Here is a 23,130-nt window from a genome sequence, read left to right on the forward strand (position 1 = left end):
CTGTGGTGTCATGTTTACTTTGTTCCAAAGCACGTAGGTTGTTGCAAGGTCAAATGCAAATGCGTCAATCCATCTTCGAGACAAACACACACACACACAGCATCCAATAGTCATGAGCATGCGAAGAGTAGGACTTTTAATTAAAAGGTTTCAGTTCTGTACAGAATGGAACTCATTGAAGAATTCGGTAGAAAAAGTGTTCAGCTTGGGGAATTGGAAGAAGCTGCAATTCAGCGATGTGCTTCTTTTTTTCTTACAAATTTTCTTACAAAAGTCAGCGATAATTTCATTATGGTTTAAAAAGAGCACCATGTAGACACTGACCATGCATCAGAGAGGGAAACATACAAAAGGCACACTGTTAATCGTCTACCAACATATATATATATACACACACACGGGCGGCCACACACACAAGCGCACTATGAAAAGTAAGGCGTTTTTGGCCAAAAAAAACAATCATGTATAGTAAGGCGTTTTTGGCCGGAAAAAAAAACCATGTATAGTAAGGCGTTTTTAGCCGAAAAAAACGACCATGTATAGTAAGGCAAAAAACGCCATGGTCGTTTTTTTCGGCTAAAAACGCCTTACTATACATGGTCGTTTTTTTCGGCTCAAAACGCCTTACTATACATGGTCGTTTTTTTTCGGCTAAAAACGCTTTACTATACATGGTCGTTTTTTTCGGCTAAAAACGCCTTACTATACATGGTCGTTTTTATTGGCTAAAAACGCCTTACTATACATGGTCGTTTTTTTTCGCCAAAAAACGGCTTACTCTTTTTTTTCGGCTAAAAACCCCTTACTATACATGGTCGTTTTTTTCAGCTAAAAACGCCTTACTATACATGGTCGTTTTTTTCGGCTAAAAACGCCTTACTATACATGGTCGTTTTTTTCGGCTAAAAACGCCTTACCACACATGGTCGTTTTTTTGGGGCTAAAAACGGCTTACTATACATTGTCGTTTTTTTCATCTAAAAACACCTTACTATACATGGTCGTTTTTTTCGGCTAAAAACGCCTTACTATACATGGTCGTTTTTTTCGGCTAAAAACGCCTTACTATACATGGTCGTTTTTTTGGGTCTAAAAACGGCTTACTATACATGGTCGTTTTTTTCGGCTAAAAACGCCTTACTATACATGGTCGTTTTTTTGGGTCTAAAAACGGCTTACTATACATGGTCGTTTTGTTTTGGCTAAAAACGCCTTACTATACATGGTCGTTTTTTTCGGCTAAAAACGCCTTACTATACATGGTCGTTTTTTTCGGCTAAAAACGGCTTACTATACATGGTCGTTTTTTTTTCGGCTAAAAACGCCTTACTATACATGGTCGTTTTTTTTCGGCAAAAAACGGCTTACTATACATGGTCGTTTTTTTCGGCTAAAAACGGCTTACTAAACATTGTCGTTTTTTTCATCTAAAAACGGCTTACTATACATGGTCGTTTTTTTCGGCAAAAAACGCCTTACTATACATGTTCCTTTTTTCGGCTCGTTTTTTTTCGGCCAAAAACGCCTTACTATACATGTTCCTTTTTTCGGCTCGTTTTTTTCGGCTAAAAACGCCTTACTATACATGTTCCTTTTTTCGGCTCGTTTTTTTCGGCTAAAAACGCCTTACTATACATGGTCGTTTTTTTGGGCTAAAAACGCCTTACTATACATGGTCGTTTTTTTGGGCTAAAAACGCCTTACTATACATGTTCCTTTTTTCGGCCAAAAACGCCTTACTATACATGTTCCTTTTTTCGGCTCGTTTTTTTCGGCTAAAAACGCCTTACTATACATGGTCGTTTTTTTCGGCTAAAAACGCCTTACTATACATGGTCGTTTTGTTTTGGCTAAAAACGCCTTACTATACATGGTCGTTTTTTTCGGCTAAAAACGCCTTACTATACATGGTCGTTTTTTTCGGCTAAAAACGGCTTACTATACATGGTCGTTTTTTTTCGGCTAAAAACGCCTTACTATACATGGTCGTTTTTTTTCGGCAAAAAACGGCTTACTATACATGGTCGTTTTTTTCGGCTAAAAACGGCTTACTAAACATTGTCGTTTTTTTCATCTAAAAACGGCTTACTATACATGGTCGTTTTTTTCGGCAAAAAACGCCTTACTATACATGTTCCTTTTTTCGGCTCGTTTTTTTTCGGCCAAAAACGCCTTACTATACATGTTCCTTTTTTCGGCTCGTTTTTTTCGGCTAAAAACGCCTTACTATACATGTTCCTTTTTTCGGCTCGTTTTTTTCGGCTAAAAACGCCTTACTTTACATGGTCGTTTTTTTCGGCTAAAAACGGCTTACTAAACATTGTCGTTTTTTTCATCTAAAAACGGCTTACTATACATGGTCGTTTTTTTCGGCAAAAAACGCCTTACTATACATGTTCCTTTTTTCGGCTCGTTTTTTTTCGGCCAAAAACGCCTTACTATACATGTTCCTTTTTTCGGCTCGTTTTTTTCGGCTAAAAACGCCTTACTATACATGTTCCTTTTTTCGGCTCGTTTTTTTTCGGCTAAAAACGCCTTACTATACATGGTCGTTTTTTTGGGCTAAAAACGCCTTACTATACATGGTCGTTTTTTTGGGCTAAAAACGCCTTACTATACATGTTCCTTTTTTCGGCTCGTTTTTTTCGGCCAAAAACGCCTTACTATACATGTTCCTTTTTTCGGCTCGTTTTTTTCGGCTAAAAACGCCTTACTATACATGGTCGTTTTTTTCGGCTAAAAACGCCTTACTATACATGGTCGTTTTGTTTTGGCTAAAAACGCCTTACTATACATGGTCGTTTTTTTCGGCTAAAAACGCCTTACTATACATGGTCGTTTTTTTCGGCTAAAAACGGCTTACTATACATGGTCGTTTTTTTTCGGCTAAAAACGCCTTACTATACATGGTCGTTTTTTTTCGGCAAAAAACGGCTTACTATACATGGTCGTTTTTTTCGGCTAAAAACGGCTTACTAAACATTGTCGTTTTTTTCATCTAAAAACGGCTTACTATACATGTTCCTTTTTTCGGCTCGTTTTTTTCGGCTAAAAACGCCTTACTATACATGGTCGTTTTTTTGGGCTAAAAACGCCTTACTATACATGGTCGTTTTTTTGGGCTAAAAACGCCTTACTATACATGTTCCTTTTTTCGGCCAAAAACGCCTTACTATACATGTTCCTTTTTTCGGCTCGTTTTTTTCGGCTAAAAACGCCTTACTATACATGGTCGTTTTTTTCGGCTAAAAACGCCTTACTATACATGGTCGTTTTGTTTTGGCTAAAAACGCCTTACTATACATGGTCGTTTTTTTCGGCTAAAAACGCCTTACTATACATGGTCGTTTTTTTCGGCTAAAAACGGCTTACTATACATGGTCGTTTTTTTCGGCTAAAAACGCCTTACTATACATGGTCGTTTTTTTCGGCTAAAAACGCCTTACCACACATGGTCGTTTTTTTGGGGCTAAAAACGGCTTACTATACATTGTCGTTTTTTTCATCTAAAAACGCCTTACTATACATGGTCGTTTTTTTCGGCTAAAAACGCCTTACTATACATGGTCGTTTTTTTCGGCTAAAAACGCCTTACTATACATGGTCGTTTTTTTGGGTCTAAAAACGGCTTACTATACATGGTCGTTTTTTTCGGCTAAAAACGCCTTACTATACATGGTCGTTTTTTTGGGTCTAAAAACGGCTTACTATACATGGTCGTTTTGTTTTGGCTAAAAACGCCTTACTATACATGGTCGTTTTTTTCGGCTAAAAACGCCTTACTATACATGGTCGTTTTTTTCGGCTAAAAACGGCTTACTATACATGGTCGTTTTTTTTCGGCTAAAAACGCCTTACTATACATGGTCGTTTTTTTTCGGCAAAAAACGGCTTACTATACATGGTCGTTTTTTTCGGCTAAAAACGGCTTACTAAACATTGTCGTTTTTTTCATCTAAAAACGGCTTACTATACATGGTCGTTTTTTTCGGCAAAAAACGCCTTACTATACATGTTCCTTTTTTCGGCTCGTTTTTTTTCGGCCAAAAACGCCTTACTATACATGTTCCTTTTTTCGGCTCGTTTTTTTCGGCTAAAAACGCCTTACTATACATGTTCCTTTTTTCGGCTCGTTTTTTTCGGCTAAAAACGCCTTACTTTACATGGTCGTTTTTTTCGGCTAAAAACGGCTTACTAAACATTGTCGTTTTTTTCATCTAAAAACGGCTTACTATACATGGTCGTTTTTTTCGGCAAAAAACGCCTTACTATACATGTTCCTTTTTTCGGCTCGTTTTTTTTCGGCCAAAAACGCCTTACTATACATGTTCCTTTTTTCGGCTCGTTTTTTTCGGCTAAAAACGCCTTACTATACATGTTCCTTTTTTCGGCTCGTTTTTTTTCGGCTAAAAACGCCTTACTATACATGGTCGTTTTTTTGGGCTAAAAACGCCTTACTATACATGGTCGTTTTTTTGGGCTAAAAACGCCTTATTATACATGTTCCTTTTTTCGGCTCGTTTTTTTCGGCCAAAAACGCCTTACTATACATGTTCCTTTTTTCGGCTCGTTTTGTTTTGGCTAAAAACGCCTTACTATACATGGTCGTTTTTTTCGGCTAAAAACGCCTTACTATACATGGTCGTTTTTTTCGGCTAAAAACGGCTTACTATACATGGTCGTTTTTTTTCGGCTAAAAACGCCTTACTATACATGGTCGTTTTTTTTCGGCAAAAAACGGCTTACTATACATGGTCGTTTTTTTCGGCTAAAAACGGCTTACTAAACATTGTCGTTTTTTTCATCTAAAAACGGCTTACTATACATGGTCGTTTTTTTCGGCAAAAAACGCCTTACTATACATGGTCGTTTTTTTCGGCAAAAAACGCCTTACTATACATGTTCCTTTTTTCGGCTCGTTTTTTTCGGCCAAAAACGCCTTACTATACATGTTCCTTTTTTCGGCTCGTTTTTTTCGGCTAAAAACGCCTTACTATACATGTTCCTTTTTTCGGCTCGTTTTTTTTGGGCTAAAAACGCCTTACTATACATGGTCGTTTTTTTGGGCTAAAAACGCCTTACTATACATGGTCGTTTTTTTGGGCTAAAAACGCCTTACTATACATGGTCGTTTTTTTCGGTAAAAACGCCTTACTATACATGGTTGTTTTTTTCGGGTAAAAACGCCTTACTATACATGGTCGTTTTTTTCAGCTAAAAACGCCTTACTATACATGGTCGTTTTTTTCAGCTAAAAACGCCTTACTATACATGGTCGTTTTTTTGGGCTAAAAACGCCTTACTATACATGGTCGTTTTTTTCGGTAAAAACGCCTTACTATTCATGGTCGTTTTTTTCGGCTAAAAACACCTTACTATACATGGTCGTTTTTTTTCGGCTCGTTTTTTTCAGCTAAAAACGCCTTATATACATGGTCGTTTTTTTCGGCTAAAAACGCCTTACATGGTCGTTTTTTTCGGCTAAAAACGGCTTACTATACATGGTCGTTTTTTTCGGCTAAAAACGGCTTACTAAACATTGTCGTTTTTTTCATCTAAAAACGGCTTACTATACATGGTCGTTTTTTTCGGCAAAAAACGCCTTACTATACATGGTCGTTTTTTTCGGCAAAAAACGCCTTACTATACATGTTCCTTTTTTCGGCTCGTTTTTTTCGGCCAAAAACGCCTTACTATACATGTTCCTTTTTTCGGCTAAAAACGCCTTACTATACATGTTCCTTTTTTCGGCTCGTTTTTTTGGGCTAAAAACGCCTTACTATACATGGTCGTTTTTTTCGGCTAAAAACGCCTTACTATACATGGTCGTTTTTTTGGGCTAAAAACGCCTTACTATACATGGTCGTTTTTTTCGGTAAAAACACCTTACTATACATGGTCGTTTTTTTTCGGCTCGTTTTTTTCAGCTAAAAACGCCTTATATACATGGTCGTTTTTTTCGGCTAAAAACGCCTTACTATACATGGTCGTTTTTTTCGGCTAAAAACGGCTTACTATACATGGTCGTTTTTTTCGGCTAAAAACGGCTTACTAAACATTGTCATTTTTTTAATCTAAAAACGCCTTACTATACATGGTCGTTTTTTTCGGCTAAAAACGCCTTACTATATATGGTCGTTTTTTTGGGCAAAAAACGCCTTTATACATGGTCGGTTTTTTTCGGCTAAAAACGCCTTACTATACATGGTCGTTTTTTTCGGCTAAAAACGGCTTACTCAACATTGTCGTTTTTTTCATCTAAAAACGGTTTCCTCTACATGGTCGTTTTTTTCGGTTAAAAACACTTTTTCGCCTAAACATGGGCTAAAAACGCCTTACTTTTTCATGGTCGTTTTTTTTCTGACCAAAATGCCTTGCTGTACATGGATTCTGTGAAGGCTTGATAAAAATCGACACTGCCTATTCATTGTGGTGTCATGTTTACTTTGTTCCGAAGCACGGAAGTTGTTGCAAATGCGTCAATCCATCTTCGAGAGAAACACACACACACAGCATCTCATCGTCATGAGCATGTGAAGAGTAGGACTTTTAATTAAAAGGTTTCAGTACTGTACAGAATGGAACTCATTGAAGAATTCAATAGAAAAAGTGTTCAGCTTGGGGAGTTGGAAAAAGCTGCAAGTCAGCGATGTGCTTTTTTTTTTTTACAAAAGTCTGCGATAATTTCATTATGGTTTAAAAAGAGCACCATGTAGACACTGACCATGCATCAGAGAGGGAAGCATACAAAAGGCACACTGTTCATCTTCTATCAACATACACACACACACACGGGCGGCCACACACACACACACACACATACACACACAAACACAGACACAAGCGCACCGTGCAAACAGACAGACCCACACAAGTGCCTTCTCCCTGTCCACAGTGATATAGGTCTGTCTTGTAAACATCGACAAGTTGTATTTGTCGTTTTGTTTTGCTGTCAAGGATGTAAAAGTGATCCAAATGGTTTTGTTTTTCCTTTGAAAATTCATTCCTGAAAAGTGGTCTGCCCCGACTGCTATCATAGAGTCTTCCTCTTGGCGTCTCCACTCTGGCTTTGGCTGACATCTGTACAGAAACAAGAAAGTATCTTTGTTAATCACAAGCTCCAGCATTTACGGAAATGTCTTCGATGGCAACATACATACAAGGGTGGGGGGTGGGTAGGGGGGGCGGACAGGATGAGCAGAGCACATTAAAAGACAGGAAAGGAGAAACGGTGGAAAGGTGGAGGTGAGGGAGGCTCACGTTTTACCTGAGAAAGCGAGCTGCAAATGAGGAGGCAGAGCAACCTGAGACCCCGACTGGAGACTCTTATATAGATCTGAGGAGAGACAGGACGGGGGCACAGAGGAAGGGGAAGGGGGTGTGAAAAGGAGGGCACAAGGAAACGGAAAGGTAAGAAGAACGACCAAGAAAGAAAACAAAAAGGCAGATGGGGAATGTGACCAACACAACATTAGTGACGGCAGAAATCAGCACACAAGAACAGACGGAGGGAGGTTGAAGCAAACAAAATGGATGCATGGCAAACACAAAGAGCGGCTCCGTTCGCAATCATTCACATATTTTGCGCTCCATCGTCACTAGAAGGTCATTTTTGTATCGTGGTCACTAGATTAACCAGAAGAGCCGTTTTACAGCCGTGCGACACGCAAAGTTCCATGTAAACATCACGTGATTTTGCATTTGTCGACATATATAGCACAGTAGTTGTGATACTTGTACTGAAGAAACTTTTTGATAAAACCAAGTGGTTATGCTATTTTAAGTTTCCCCATGTTTTTTTTTAAGTTTCAGTGAGACCCTAATACTCCTTCTAACAACTGTTGCAATCAAGCCGACCCCGCCGTTCGTCGGGGATAGGGACCAAGGCAGCAAGCGATTTTTTTCCAATCCCCAAAAGTTGGCATTTCAACAGGGGTGTGTCGACTTTTTAACTCACTCTGAGTCAAGGAAGAGAAGGATGCGTTGCTACTAGCCGCAGCGCTAGTGGGCGGCGCGCTGGAGCCTCCGGCGCCCAACGGGGGCAAGTTGAGCAGCGGGGGGAACTGGAAGGGAAGCGACACGGGAACCAGACTCCCCAGCATCCCGAAGCCGAGAGGAAGAGACGGGGAGGAGCCCAGTAGACCGCTGCCGCCTGCTGATGACGCCTGAGCAAAAAAAAAAAAAAGGAGAAAATCAACAACAGTTTGCATTTTAAATGTGGGGGCGTGGGGGGGTCGTGAGAGCACCAACCTGAGGCAGCTGAGGAGTGGCCGACGACAACGGGACCGACGTCACCGCTTTGGCCCCCTGAGACGTCGTCACCCCGCCTGACCTCTGGCGCTGGCCCGTGTTGGTGGGGGGCGCCGTCAGGGGGGTGGCACTTCCTGAATGTTTGCTTATGGATGACGTGCTGATATGGCTACTGTTGGCTGCGCTGCTGATGACTGGAGTCTTCTGGTTGCCGGGGGGAGCGTAGCCACCCGGACCCGCCTTGGCCGCCCCGGCCTGGGCACCTGAGAAGGGCGGGCGGAAACCCGCGGGGCTTTTGGAAGAGAACTGCTGCATGGCGGGTGTCGCCTGGGGCCTGGGGACCGGGGAGGGGGCGGGCGAACACGAGGTGCCGGCGACCGAGTTGAGGGCGCGGGAGGAGGCGGCGACGGCCGAGCCGAGGCTGCGGGACGGGGGGGCGACGCCCTGGGCCGGGCCGACCGAAGCCAGGCCGCGAGACGGGGTGGTGACGGCCGAGCCCGGGGTGCGAGGGGAGGCGGTGACGGCCGAGTTGAGGGTGCGAGGGGTGAGTTTGACCACCGGCGTGATGCCGCTGTGACCGGATTTGGTGAGAGTGGCGTGCATCGGGGTGATGAAACCCGACGGTTGTGTCGTTTGAATTCCCGGGTGGGCGGCGGGCGCGGCACAGGCTTTGCTCTGCGGGGCGTGGGGCGGGCGTGTCGCCAGGAAGCTTTTGGGGCTCATGTGCACGGACGACGGATGGGCTGTCGCTTGTCGAGACGCGGGCGCCGTCATGACGACGGGGTCGCTACTGTTGACTCCTTTATTATTGCCGCATTTGAGGAGGCCCGAAGCGGGAGCGGAAACCGCCATCTTTGATCCCGGAGGCGCCAGGGGCGACGCGGTGGGCGGAGGGCGGGCTTTCGGCGCCGAAGCAGATGCGAGGGAGTTGACTTTCGGCACGGCGACGCCCACGGGTCTCTGAGTGCTTAACGCCGAGTGTCTGTGCGCCTGCCCCGGGCCCTTCACGACGCCCGCGGCGTCCGCCCGGACCGACGACGCGGGCGAAAAGGTGACCGGGGGCGGCCGAGACGGCGGGGCGGAGGGCGACGGGGAGGAGAACGCGTGGCGAGGGTTGCCGGCGCCGGGGGCGCCGGCCGAGTTCTTTTTCTGCTGCTGTTGGACGAGGGCCGAGACGTGGGGGGCGGCGGGGTTGGCGACGCCTTTGGGTCTATCCGGTGAGGGAGGGGCGTCGCCGTGCGCCAGGCCTTTGGCGGCGTTGCCGAGGATCATCAGCGCCTGCGAGATGGAGTCCAGGGAACGAACCGCCAGGTCGCCGTCGAGGGAATCCAGGCAGATGGGCTCCGACGGGGGTTGAGACGCTCGCTTAGCAACCTGCCCGGCGGGGGACGCGACGACGCCCGCTGAGGGCGGGGTCCGCTGAAGCCACGCTGCCTCCTGACAAAACAAAGATTCCACTTCATCACCTTGTTGTCGCATAAACGACAAACCCGCAATGTTCGGTCTGATCAGATCTGTACGATCACTATCAGATATTTTTAGAGTTGGCGATTCCGTCGATAAGTCCGATTTTTAAAATGGCGTGAACATCGATTTCAAAATGATTGTTTTCTTTATATTTAGGTGATTTTTGTTTATTTTATATTGTTTCAGAATTCGAAAACTTCTTCTGAAACGTCATAGCTATATTTGACGAAAACACAGCATTTGTATTTCCCAGACGAGAGTGATCAGTGGTGGGGGGGGGGGGGGGGGGTCCACACATTCTTGTCTTTGAGCGGCAATCCGATGTTCAATCACGTGGCACTCATTCACACAATAACGAGTTGTCATACAAACAAGCGTCACCTTTGGCTTGACCTTTGGTGCGGAGGGAATCTTTTTCTTCGCTCTGAAAGGAAGGCGTCAAAAATCAGTGCGATTGGTCACTTGGCGGTCAAACGGTTTCCAAGCGTCGCTTTACTCACGTGTAGCCGGTGAGATGGCCATGAGCCATGATGCTCTCTTTAAACAGTATCCTAGTTCCAAAAACAACAACAAAAAAGGGATTGGCCACTGAACGTTCAATAGCAAGTCAGGGGAAGAGGGGAGGAGAAGAAAAAAAAGAAAACCAGACCTGCCCTGCATCCACCCTTTGGGCCAAAGAGGTTTCACTTCCGTCTCCATGAAAGCTTTGAGGTAATCTTCGGGAGAAGCGTTCTTGCCCTCCAGCTCATAGCAGCTCAGCTTCACCCGTACCAAGTTGCATAGCAACAACCTGAGCGGGGGGGGAAAAAAAAAAAAAGGCACGCGATTCAGTTGAGAGTGCAGTTCAGAGTAGCGCAAAACCTTTCCCTCACCGGGGGAAACCGTGACAGGGAACCCAGAGAACAAAATGAAGATTCTTTGTTTTGTTGCAATTAGTCAGCCGCACACGCGCACGTCACACATCTCGCGAATCCAACGCACGCCAAATGCATCTTTTGTGTGCTTCGATCAGCCCTCGTCTGCTTCACGCCGTAGCGCGTCGACAACATCGAAACACAAAATCGGATATTTCTGTGTGTGTCTGCAGCGTGCGCGTGGCCGCCCGCGTGTATGTGTTGATAGAAGATGAACCGTGTGCCTTTTGCACGTTTCCCTCTCTGATGCCTGGTCAGTGTCGCACAGACACGCACCTGAGTTTGTCATCCCAGACAAACTTCTTGCGAGGCCCCATCACCCTCTTGCCCGGCTTCTCCTCGTCGTCGTCCTCGGAAGCGTTTTTCTCTCCCTCCTCGCAGTGCTGTCTGTCGTGAGAGGCGAGCGAGTAAGCGGCACGTCTGCGACTTCCCGTGCGACGTACGCAAATGAGGGACCCGAGGGGAGCGACGACAGACGGCGCGCCAAAGGATGAGCGGGCAAAAGCCGACCATTGGGAAGGACGCTTACTTTGCCACCTTGGCGATGCAGTCCATGTTGTATCGAGCAATTTGCTCCGGCATCACGCTGCACACGGCCAGCTTCAGCTTGAGCAGCGGCGTACGGAGACGGTCGTCCTGGGCAAAAGGGGGACCGCCGCGCTGTCAGCGAGCTGATTTGATGCGGGGGCAACATTCACCACTTCATCGAGAGCCTGCTTGCAAGCGCTCGTCACCCTCAGAAGCGCTTGCGAGGCAGCGGGAACAGACTTAGTTCGAGCCGCCTTCACCTCGTAACAGTTTTTTTTTTGGGGGGGGGGGGGGCGTTACATAAAAGGCATTTTCGAATCCACTTAAAGGAAGACTTGATGATGGCAATCTCGCCGCCTACCTGGATGTTGAGGCTCAATTTCTTAAGGCGCTTGAGCAGACCTTCCTTGTTACACGGAACAAAGGCCTCCAAGTGAGAGTACACGGCCGAACGAACGTCCGCCGGTTGCTCCTGAACCTGCAAATCGATACTGGCGCACACACAAAGATGGAGGGTTAGGCTATTAAGACAGAAAATACAATAATACAAAAGCGAAAAAAATACCGCTCGGGCGGCCAAAACAGAAAAAAGAAAAAGCAAATGCTGCAGCTGCCTATTTTAGTTCAAACACTGTTCGAGAATGATTTGCAAAGCGAACTATAAAATTTACTATACTAACTATAAAATTAACTAACTAACTTAGATTAAATTAAATTAATTTAATTAACTAATATAAATTAACTATAAAAGGCAGCACATGGTTGCAGCTTTTAGCCAAACAGGTGAATGGTGGTGTTCTCGCCATCTTGTCTATTTCTTATGTCGCTGGAACATTTGGTTGTTCTGGAAGCGCCAATTGTCTCTCGCTGTTCTGTACTTGTCTAATAATAGCGCGCACACGTGTTCACTAAAGAGAAATCCCCAAATGGTTTGAGGAAAACCAAAAGCTAAGCGCCACTCACTCGAGTAGGATATTATTCATGTCCATGGTGAAGAACTTCTTGCGGCCCTCTTCGTCAAACTGACGGGACGCCTGTGACGGGAAACAAGGATGAGACCGACTCCCGGCCGTGTCCCATTTGCCTTCTCCGCGAGCCAACCCAAATGGGCGACAACGTAGCAAGTGAGATGGCGGCCGTCGTACCGCTCTGAGGTCTTCGATGCGCTTTAAGAGGGGGCCCGGGAGACCGGCGGGCAGCGTCGGAGGGCTCATCATATTCCCCTGCGACATTCGGCCGGCGCCCGCCTTATGGCCCGAGGAGCCGTTCTCACCCTGAGTAGGACTGCAGGACTGCGGAGAGTCCAGCATCCCAAAGTCCAGATCGCCCATCATGTCCTGCAACACGTCATTGTTGGCCGAGCCGAGCAGCGACATCACGGCCGGGTCGGACGTCAGGTCGGTCACGTTGCAGTCGTTGCCGCCGCCGCCGCCGCCGGCCTTCGGTTGGCTGTTGACGAGCGAAGGGTTCGCAGCGGGCACTTTGGCTTGGGGGCGCGGCAGAGCGGCGCCGGCCACGGTCCTCTTTCGCATCTCTTCCTTCTCCCTGGTGAAGCGCCGCAACATGTTGGCCAGGTGGAGGGAATCTTTCATCAGCTTCTTCCTCTTCTTCTTTTCTGGCCGATTCAAGGACGACACTCTGTCGGAGGAGAAAAAAGTAACACAAGAATATCACAACTCATACGTCCAGCCAATCGGAGCGCCGCTATGGTTTTGTCAGCCGCCGAGTGGCAGTTGCAACTGGTTGATCAAATTCTAGAAGCTAAAAGTGAACACCTTACCCGGGCTTTGGTACTTTATTTTTCCTAGGTTTCTTCTCCTCCAAAACTGCTCCATCTTGCTTCTTCCTCCGCTTCTTAATCACCCGCTCTTCTCCATCTTTCATCTTCTAGTGGACGGGATGGTGGTTTGAACGATCGCGTGAGTTGAAAGACGACAGTTGCGTATTTGCAGAGATGCAAAGAAGGTACCTTGACGTGATTATTCTCCGTATCGTCTCCTTCGGAGTCAGATGCAGCTCGGAACTGCAAAGTGCCGGTGTTGATGTAAAAGCCGCCGTGTTTGGTGGTCAGAGAGGCCGGAACCAGCTCATCATACTGCGCCAAAAGGAAATAGTGTTCATTTGTAATACGACAACACTGTTTTCACACAACTATTTTCAAATCATTTCATTTCCTTTTACTCCAGTTATTACCAGAGATGGGCACTTGGCCCTATTTTGACCAATATAAATTGGTAGCAGCACCAATTCATAATAGGAACGGATTGAGACCAGGCGGGACCCCCCCACCCCCCCAACCTGATGATGTGAAATACTCACGGCTTCTGAATTGTCAATGAAGGGGTCGCTCTCATCATACCCGTAACCAATATCAATGAGATCCTGCATCCTGTCTTTTTTCTTCTTCTTGGAGGCGCCACCCTGCAAACAATGCACAAAAGTAAGAACACGCCAAGATCAGACAAGTTTGCTTACCGACACTATCCAAGAATTTGCTGGCCGATCAATCGATTTGATCAATTAATTTGAGTTTACAGTATTTGTCACTGGAATTTATCAAGGATTGTTTTGGCATACGTTTGAGGAAAAAAGGACATTATTCCACGACGAAGCATTTCTATTCACATTATCCATAAGGGAAAATATATATATATATATATTTGTGTTATTTTTATGGATGTTCATGCAAAAATGCACAAGAGGGAATACAAAATGGAAAGTAAAGCTTATTTTAGATGTCACTGTCATTTCCTTTTTCTGTACGCAATTACAAAATGTGGGTGGGGGGGGGGAATCCCAACTTTATTTTGAGGCCATATCGCCCAGCTCTATCAAGAACTATGACAAAACTCACATATTTGCTTTCAAATTTCATAGCCAACTCTTCAACCTCCCGTCTCTCCCTCTCATCATCAGCGAGGGGGTCGTTGGGGTCCAGGGGGGGTGCGAGTCCTTTTGGGGCAGTTGAAGCTGCTGAAAGTTGTACCTACGAGTAAAAGTCAAAAGGGGGTAACATGGTTATTACAGAGTGACTAGTAATTGCAACTGATTTTATTTGTCACTTGTTGGAAAGGTGTGTTATTTGTTTATCGATCCAAAGACAGAAGCAATATTGGGGCATGTCAAGTCCATTTTATTTGAAGCCCTTAAATTGCGAAAATGAACTTAGGTGCTAATGACGTGTTTACAGTGCATATTCTGTAAAATAACTGATGGCAAACCGTTTCATGTAGTCACGTTTGCTACTTTTGGAAGACAATATTGGATTTTTAATCGAGTCAAGTGCACCCACCAGAGGAGGACCCCCTTGCTCACGTCATTGTACGCTGAGGCTCACCTGAGAGGAGCGTGAAGGCGCCGGGACCACCAGCTCGCTGTAGTTGAACTCGGCGGAACCACGTTCACTCGGCTCGGAGAGAGAGAGGTTGAGCCGGACGGTGGGTTTCGCCTCCTCGGGCTCGGCGACATCACCTTGCACGGTGCCAAACAGACCTGCGCCACCTTCTGAGCCGACCACACTTCCACCACCGTCTCTGCCCAAAGTCACGGCCTCATCCTCGCGGCGGCGTTTCTTGCTCAACTCCGGGGTCGACGGAGCGGATGTGTTGAACGACGAGAGTGTGACGAAGGGAACCTTCCTCGGTTCGGCCATTTGTTCCCAGAAATCGAGCCAAGCTCCCCCGTGGGTGGTCGGCTAACGCCGGAGAGAGTGGCCAACTATTCGGCTAGCTGGTTCCTCTGTTAGCTAGCTTCCGTTGGAGAACTGTTACAGGCGACACAATTACTAAAATTTCCTCACAGTCCGTAATGAATCCATGTAGTGTCGTTCCCGGCGTAGCCCTCGTCACCTACGAGGGACTTTAAGAGTTACAAAGTGCAGTTTTGCGTGATCCCATGAAACTGGTGCTTAGCTACAGAAAGAAGGTTTCTGTAGTAGCCATCTTGATCATTATTATCATTATTCCGTGGTTGGGCGTGCTGAGAGCGGAAGTCGAGGAGGAAAGGAAACAGTGTTCGCCCAATCGCAGAGTCGGAACCGCCCTGGGACACGCCCACCCGGCTGTCGAGCGCGAATGTGGAGGTGGTGATTGTTCTGCACAGGCGGGATGCTGCGCACAGCCGTTCCGAATTTCTCTAGCACTTGTACACAATGAAGACAAAAAAATACTCCGGAGTATTATATTCAGCAGTGCTCTAAATGCCCCATAACAACTGAAGCGTGCTCTCTACGTGACGACTGTTGTCATAGTCATTCACGTCTTTGGCCACACGCGTCAGTCGTCGAAATTCTGCTCAAGTAGAAAGCCATTTGGAGCAGTTGCTATCGGTTTAACCCCCCCCCCCCCTCCACAAAAACATTTACCGGTAATCACTGTGCTAACTTTCAATCTACTACCCACTTCGAAGAGATTGCAGATTATCAGATATGACTGTCCTTCAGATAATTGCCATTTTACGTTTGAAATAAATGGCCCAATAATTGGACTGCAGCACCGCCTGTTCAATTTCTAGTGGTGGGTCTAAGGAATGTCACGTCGCAAGTAACAAGCATCCTTCAGGTCCCATGAGTTCATTGTGATAGTGCTGCTGTATCTATTGTCCATTTAACAGTTTACACATCTACCCTCACCTGGATTCTCTAAGCGAATTCTGTTAATTTGCCTGATTATGTAACATTTTAAAAGACATTCAGAGCTTGTGACTGTCACAGAAAGTAAAAACAGACAACTGAGAAAACTGGTGTGAAACACTTTATTTCCCACCATGGTCAGTTTTGTTTGTTTTTAAGACCAATCAGAAGTGGCACCACCCCAGTCAGAGGCCTGGGCAGTGGGAGCAGTGGACCAGTCCTCAGTGGCAGGCTGATTACTCCAGTCCTCTGCAAGTGGGAGAAAAAAAAAATAAGAAACCATCCAAAATGCTAAACGTTTTTATGCATTTCAAGACAACTCAACTCACCTGAAAATACTTCAGTGGGCTTTACAGCTGCTGGAGCACCTGTGTAATAAGATAAGATATCCTTTATTTGTCCCACACTGGGGAAATTTACAGCCCATGAACGGGGGGGGGGGGGGGGGGGGGGAGAGAAAAATAACCCTCAGTACTTACTGGAATAGCACAGAGGGGTGAGACTGAATAAATCCTACCTGCTGGGAACTGCTGAATGGGCACAGATGGCACAGCAACGCCCTCAGACCAGTCAGCAACCTCAGGCTGGGCAAACTCTGCTGCAGGGGCAGTCCATTCCCCTTGGAACTCCTCCTTCCCAACAGCCTTCTCGGCAGCAGCCTGCTCCTCCTTCTCAATCTACATTTGAAAGCACCTCATTAGTCGGTATTTGGAATTCTGCTGTCAAGATACCCTCTGGGGCGGAATAATATTTACCTCTTCGGGATCTCTGTAGAAGTACAGATCAGGCATGACTTCCCAGGGGTGCTCTCTGGAAATGGTGCCCCTCATTCGGAGAACCTCCCGGGCCAACATCCACCACATCAGACCCACAGAGTGGTGACCCTGAAAACAGACAAATTAGAAAACAAGCTCCTCCATGAAACTAAGCTGCCAAGTTATATGATTCTATGGCTCACCTTGTTGTTACAGGGGATGGCAATGTCCACATATCGAAGTGGGGAGTCGGTGTTGCACAGAGCAATGGAGGGGATGTTCACATAGGAGGCCTCCGTCAGTGGCTGGTGATCAGCACGAGGATCTGTCACGATCAGGAGGCGGGGCTCCCTGAAAGCTGCCTGGATCTGATTGGTGAATGTACCTGGGGTGAAACGGCCATGGAAGGTGGTGGAACCAGTGGCAGAGGCAAACTTCAACACTGCTCGCTGAAGAGAAAACAAAGTTGTCAATTCTAGCATAGGAGTAATTTCATCACGTTTTTTGAAAGCTTGTGTACACTGTGGCTCAGGGCTATCAAACCACAATCCTGGAACGTCAGTCCTCAATGGTTTACGTGAAAACCCGTCCATAATTACTTTTGCACACTTCCGACACCTGAACACCGACAACGGTGTCCGGCTTTAATAGTGTGCATTTTCACATTACAATATTAATTGTGTCGTAGGAGAAAACAGGGCACCAAGAACTCAAATTACCTGTCCAGTGTTCCTGGAGGAGATGACACAAACATCTGCTGGGTTTTCAATGGCAACAATGGCTCTTGCGGCCAGCAGAAGCTTCTCCCAGGTCTTTCTCAGGTTAATGATGTAGACACCTTAAATGTAAGCAAACAAATTTACAATAAATTCCGAAATATGAACAGAAAAAGAGAAATTAGACAATATGCATCTACACGTACCATCGCTTTTTCTCTTATAGACATACTGCTCCATCTGGAAGTCCAAGTTGGTACCTCCCAGATGGGTTCCTGCAGCCAGGAATTTCAGCACATCTTCCTCCTTCATTTGAAGGACATCCAGACTTCCGGACATCGTGACCACTTTCCCGGAGTTACGAGTGAGGTGGGAGAGCTGTGGAATAAAAGAAATCAGCATATTGGAAGAAAAGCCACAAAGGCCTAATTTTCTGATCGTGCAACATCCAATATTGTACGGTTACAGTAATATCAACATTGAAATATTGAGTCGCTACTCTTTTAAACAGCGGACGTTCATTGTTAACGCGACACATTTATACACAACGTCACCATCTGCATACAGTTAGTCATTAAAATAACGTTATTAAGTTTTTCGCGGCGGTGTGTAGAGTCGAGCCGATCTGAGAGCATGGAGAGAGCGCGTGTCGCAAGCTAGTTAGTTAGCTAGCTTCAAATGTTAGCATAACTCGCTAAGGCGTTTCAAGACGACGTCAGAGTGAAATGTCTAGTTTTTATCGTCACCGTAGGGGATTAGGATAGCAATAAAACGATTACTTAGTTCTCTGGATACATTTGAAGGTTAAACATTCTAAATAGCCGTCCAAGGAACTCACCACGAAACAACGCCGTATGGAAGACTAACCACACGATGGCAAAAGAGGCCGCTGACAGGAAATGACGTCTAATATATAGTACTTTTCCAAGCTTGTGATTGGTTGGTTCCGTTCAACAGAGTTTGCTGTAGTTCTGACGTCTCATCGACAGATGGCGGTGGTAGACGATGATCCGGGGGGTGGCATGTGTCGGATGGTCATCCCATATAATGACAAGATGGAAAGACCATATTAAGACAATGCTGAGACGCTGACTTCTCAGTCAAAGTCTGACCTGTGTGGCAAGTGTATTTATTTGCCTAAGATAAAGAGTTCCAGTCAACATGACCATCGAATGAACAAAACGTCCTTGGTTTAAAGTTGAGAAATGAAGCCATTGAAACGTGTCAGTGACCCAAATAATTGTAATGGTTGTATCTTCTGCGCAGAAATGTAACTAAAAGTAAGCTGGCAAGCATACAGACGAAGACAGGTTCCCTTCTTGAGTTTCAAAACCAGTCAGATGAGGGTGATGGATCATTAAATCATTCCATTGAAAAAAGGATTTGTGTCAATGATCACGGTACAGTCGTTTGCCCGGTGGTGTCAAAGCAAAGATCAGGTTAGATTGTTTTTCCCCTGAGAGCAAAGGAAAATAAGACTTAAGGTGGGTGTTTAAGAAAAGATAAGAAAACCTTTATTAATCTCGCAATGGAGAAATTCCCAATTCACAGCAACAAAGTTATGAAAGGAAGAAGGAAGTAGAACAACAAAATATAGGAGCTGCTGGAAAGGCAGCCACTCTCGCGGCGCCATTTTGAAGTCAAAATAACAAAAATAACACAACACAACACATAGGACACAGACAGTCATGCAATCTTCACCACTTTTCTGCATTTATTGCATAGCCTCTAATTTTGTTTCATCTTCAGTTGTTGTTTTTCTTAATCAATACTACTATAAAAAAAGGTTGCAAAATAGTACACTGAATTAAGGAGAGCTGATCAGGCCATACAGCTGAATGTGACTATCAAGAATTCTCTTGACTAATTAAGGACATCACTGTTGTGCTTTTCATTGAGGTTTTCAATCGCTCTCTTATTTCAAAAGTCTACAGTACCTCAAACTTTATCAGTTATTTTGTAATAGTTAATGAATTAAGACAGCATGCTTAAAACACATCATTAAATGTGTGGTTTAATTGCAAAATCTCAGCTGTGGGAAGTATAGTTGAGCACCAGAGCGCTTTGCGTGCTTCATCAAGTGACATTTGGTTTGTAAACCAAGATTAAGACAGAATATGTCATGTCACACCGATCTCAGGTCCAGAATTCAGCACACCCTATGACATAACTGCCATATCTGCACAGCAGCCTATCCGAGGTCACCTTTCAGGTCTTGATTTTCGGTAGTCTCCTTCAGTTTAATCATTGACAGCGTCCAAGAGCAGTTTAAGAAGCACACATCGCTGTCAACGTTGAAGATTTGCTTTATTGTATTCTAAAAATATAAATACAGCGGTAGCTTCTTTAAAATAATCTATACATAAAAGGAACACTCAATTCAATCATTATTGTGATAAAGGACTATAAAACGTCACAGTAAATGAAAACAAAAGAGCTACACGATATCAGTGCGTGTTACAGAAGTCAAAGCCATTTCATCCCCAATATCATCATGCATGGCTTACTGTCGGCAGTCTGGGCCTACTCCTGACAAACACAACTCGGAACTTCTAAAATGTGACCAGTCTGCCATAACACCTGAAGAACACATTGTCAACCTTTGACCAGCTTTTGCGTCATGCGCAATTCCATCACTGAGGACAAGAAATCCTTGCGACACATGAGGCGCAAACTGCACAGGAGGCACTTTTGCTCTTCTCTTTTTGTCACTTGACCTTATCTCTTTGTCATCCGCCGCCTTCGCCTTGACTTTTCCATTCACGATTTCAGTCCAAGGTATGCCATCATCTGCTCGTAAACGGTCCACGCCATGGCGGCCATCATCGTCCTCCTGAGAGAGCGCGGCAACGCCCCTCTTAAGAAACCCTCAAGTCCATGTTCCTTGTTGAGAAGATAAAATATAAGAAGGTGTCATTCATGATGAATATTTTTTAAACCTTTCAAATTCACCCCCAAGCCCCCCCCCCCACTGATAAACAAACAATACGTCCACAAAATTGGGGGGGGGGGGGATTATGGGGGAAAAAAAGGGAAATCCGCTCTTGTGTGGTTGGCTGAGATCCAGCTGAACGTGGCTCGTTGCAGAGTAAATGTTGACATTGTTTCGTCATATTCATGTGTGTACTGTAGTTTGGATGTTTCCAAGGCTAACACGTCAACTCTGTCGTAGTGACACAACAATGGACATTAAAAACTGGTTCACGCAAGTGATGTACGCTTACCACGTAGATGTATCTGACGGCGTCAACCGTGCTCAAGCGGGGGTTCACTTGGACGAGCGTTTTGACCACGTCGGCAGGCTGAGTGATGAGCGAGGCCGACACCCCTGCCAGGACCCCACAGCTGAAGTTAGCCAGGGGGGCGAACGCAGACACGCTGAGCTCTTAAATGAAGAGAAACAGTGGAGATAAGTCAGCAAAACGGGCATCCACACGTTTGCCTTTCCCTGTCGTCAGAGAGAATAGAATTCTTGTTCAAGTCACACAAGGCACTGCACACTTTTCAAAGAACACCGAGGAAAGTCCCCACTCTTCACATACCATTGGGCAAATTGGTCTTCATCTGGCTGTAGAACATCACGTAGATTCCAGAGAAAGGAACGTCTCGGAGCAGAGTGGCCATCAGGCCAGAGTACAGCGCAGCGGGGCCTTCAGTCCGACACACACTGCGCAAAGCCCCGGTGACGCTCGCATAACGGTACCTGCCACACTGAAGCCAAAACACAAAATACCGTTTGAGTGAAACTTAACCGGTTGAAGTCTGACGTACAATTTAGAATTGTTGAAGAAATGCTCTCGTTCTGCTGAGCTTTCCTACTTCATATCGCGTTTTGATAACTGTCACAGGCAACATGAGGACCCCAGCCACTGTCCTGGCTCCGCCTCCCAGCAGCACAGCCCCTAAGGCCCCCGGGTTCTTCTCCTGGAAAAAGTGCTGCTTCAGTGAGCAGTAAGTGCTAAAGTAGAGCCCCACCCCGGGGATGGTCCTCATGAAGGACTGGCCGAACACAAAACACGAGAGAGTTGAGCGAGTGGCATTTAAGAATTCACACACGCGCTCGAGCATTGCCATTCTCACCGGCGAAACTCCCTTCCACAGTCCCAGCAGCCTCTCTGTCCGCACTACATTCAGGAACACTCTCATCATCCCGACACGGTCAGAACTGAAAGAATTACATTCAGATAAGTGCTTCAAATTAAATCTGGACTGCACGATAACACGGACCTACGTATGCTGCGAGCGCCATCCTAAGGTTCCCCCCCCCCGAGTCAAAGTGACATTTTAGCCTCCATCCAGTCAAGTGAGTATTTTTAGACAAAGCAACCGTGGCATGTGTGCGCTTGTTACCCCTTACCCAGGCTGCATGTTGTTCTGCAACGTTTGCAGTCGTGTTTTGACCAGGTCGAGTGGCTGGAAAAGTAGTGTGGAGCAAGTTCCGCTGAAAGCGCCGCACATGAAAGCTTTGATGGCTGGGTGAGCCTAAAGACGTTGGAGGAGAGATGGCGTTTATATGCACCCACAGATGAAAGTGGTGATTGAAGATTTGGATTTCATGCGTCCATTCTCTAAACTGCTTATCCTCACTAGGCTACAATGAGTAATCTTTCTTCACATCTGGTAACTTTAAAACTCTCACTGGCCACAGCAATCGGTATAATCTAGTTACATCCAAGAAAAGCATTTCAAGTGCACAACAAAAGATGGAAGTGAAAGTTTAAAAACCTACCAACGACAGTTCCATAGTTCTGTAGGGACTGGAGCGGGTTGACAAAAATCTCTGCCCTTTTTTTGAGCCTTTACTCGACAGACGCTCCTCTTCCTGGCAAGAAGAAACAACGCTATGTTCCAGAACAGGCTGTTTGCGATCACTCCACTCAACCAATTTGGCTGATGATGCAAGCCGATGTTGACCCATGCAGATGATAATGGCACATGATCAGGCTCCGTTTGTGCAGGGCTGCTTCAAAACTACACAAATAATGATACACGAATCACAAGACCAACAATGTGTTTTTTCCTGTTTTGTTGGTAAGCTGCTGACTTGACACACAGCTACTCATTAACAAAACAAGAGTCACTAATTGGGTACTTACTCCATGTCCCTCTGTTGTGTGATTGGACAGTACCGGTACAAGCTTGAAACATCCCAATCTAAGTGACCCAAAAAGTTCAACTAACACAAATCGTTTAAGATTGAATAAAGACCTGCTGCTTGGATGTCATTCGATTATTGAGGTCAATGTGACGTAACAGTTCAGGTTGGATACAGTTAGATAGATTTGATATCGATTTTGACGTCTATCCCCATAGGAAACTCAGTCATCATAGCCCGAATACCGCACAATGACAGAAGACACTTCACGCATATGAAAAACAACACATTTCCAAACTAAAATGTAACAGAGAAAAATATTTACAACGTGCAAAAATGGACACTAATTATCCACCTAATAAGTAAACAGGGCAACATAATCAAACAGCATATTACATAACACGCAAAGATGGATATTCTAATCACGAAAGCAAAGAAAACACGCTGTCTAATTCATACCTTCCTCGTCAAGTTGTCTCTGGTTGTGTCGCCGTTTGGCTTTCCCTTTTTGCCTTTGGACTAAATTGTTTCACCAACAGTGATAATGAAACCGAAGACCGACCTTGGTACCTGTAATAACGAAACTTAAAGGCTGAAATTGATACGTCGGGGGCTGGGCAATGACTTTAGACGCTCTCTTGATGAACACCAAAGTGCCTTCGGAATGCAAAAGTGTTCCGTGTAACTAGCCGGTTCTTGTGGACGCAATTGGATGTCACAAGACAGCCGCGCCCTTTCACGAAAACGTCGTTTTTATTGGCTCTCAGATTGTTAC

The 23,130-nt window shown here is 45.5% G+C and overlaps 3 protein-coding genes across 7 annotated transcripts; all 3 read right to left on the reverse strand.

Annotated features, from left to right (window-relative positions):
- Positions 1-6,515: 6,515 nt before the first annotated feature.
- Positions 6,516-15,102, reverse strand: ubn2b (ubinuclein 2b). Of its 3 annotated transcripts, none has more exons than XM_086133742.1 (17): positions 14,497-15,102; positions 14,014-14,145; positions 13,479-13,580; positions 13,129-13,254; positions 12,940-13,043; positions 12,305-12,797; positions 12,123-12,193; positions 11,521-11,650; positions 11,161-11,267; positions 10,908-11,018; positions 10,367-10,507; positions 10,218-10,268; positions 10,099-10,141; positions 8,251-9,687; positions 7,958-8,165; positions 7,268-7,336; positions 6,516-7,080 (listed from the first exon to the last, which is right to left on the reverse strand). In XM_086133742.1, the coding sequence occupies exons 1-17, from the start codon at positions 14,809-14,811 to the stop codon at positions 7,034-7,036; spliced, it is 3,687 nt and encodes a 1,228-aa protein (XP_085989868.1). In that variant the 5' UTR covers positions 14,812-15,102; the 3' UTR covers positions 6,516-7,033. The 3 variants fall into 3 exon arrangements, with proteins under 3 accessions (XP_085989868.1, XP_085989867.1, XP_085989869.1); XM_086133741.1 differs by having other exon boundaries at positions 12,940-13,046; XM_086133743.1 differs by lacking the exon at positions 7,268-7,336 and having other exon boundaries at positions 12,940-13,046.
- A 795-nt stretch (positions 15,103-15,897) lies between these two features.
- On the reverse strand, positions 15,898-18,241 carry rpsa (ribosomal protein SA). Its single transcript, XM_086133745.1, has 8 exons — positions 18,099-18,241; positions 17,467-17,638; positions 17,264-17,382; positions 16,748-16,993; positions 16,545-16,673; positions 16,307-16,466; positions 16,119-16,157; positions 15,898-16,038 (listed from the first exon to the last, which is right to left on the reverse strand). Exons 2-8 carry the CDS (start codon positions 17,597-17,599, stop codon positions 15,944-15,946), a joined length of 921 nt encoding a protein of 306 aa, XP_085989871.1. The 5' UTR covers positions 17,600-17,638; positions 18,099-18,241; the 3' UTR covers positions 15,898-15,943.
- Positions 18,242-19,548: 1,307 nt separating this feature from the next.
- LOC147192364 (mitochondrial glycine transporter A-like) lies at positions 19,549-23,025 on the reverse strand. Of its 3 annotated transcripts, none has more exons than XM_086133936.1 (8): positions 22,815-23,025; positions 21,990-22,082; positions 21,618-21,742; positions 21,341-21,425; positions 21,080-21,184; positions 20,803-20,971; positions 20,485-20,645; positions 19,549-20,143 (listed from the first exon to the last, which is right to left on the reverse strand). In XM_086133936.1, the coding sequence occupies exons 2-8, from the start codon at positions 22,002-22,004 to the stop codon at positions 20,021-20,023; spliced, it is 783 nt and encodes a 260-aa protein (XP_085990062.1). In that variant the 5' UTR covers positions 22,005-22,082; positions 22,815-23,025; the 3' UTR covers positions 19,549-20,020. The 3 variants fall into 3 exon arrangements, with proteins under 3 accessions (XP_085990062.1, XP_085990061.1, XP_085990060.1); XM_086133935.1 differs by having other exon boundaries at positions 21,080-21,259; XM_086133934.1 differs by having other exon boundaries at positions 21,080-21,425.
- Between the last annotated feature and the right edge of the window lie 105 nt (positions 23,026-23,130).

The sequence above is a fragment of the Hippocampus guttulatus genome, chromosome 16 (assembly GCF_054856545.1).
Source record: "Hippocampus guttulatus isolate MCC_2025c chromosome 16, RoL_Hgut_1.0, whole genome shotgun sequence".
In the NCBI taxonomy this organism is placed as follows: Eukaryota; Metazoa; Chordata; class Actinopteri; order Syngnathiformes; family Syngnathidae; genus Hippocampus; species Hippocampus guttulatus.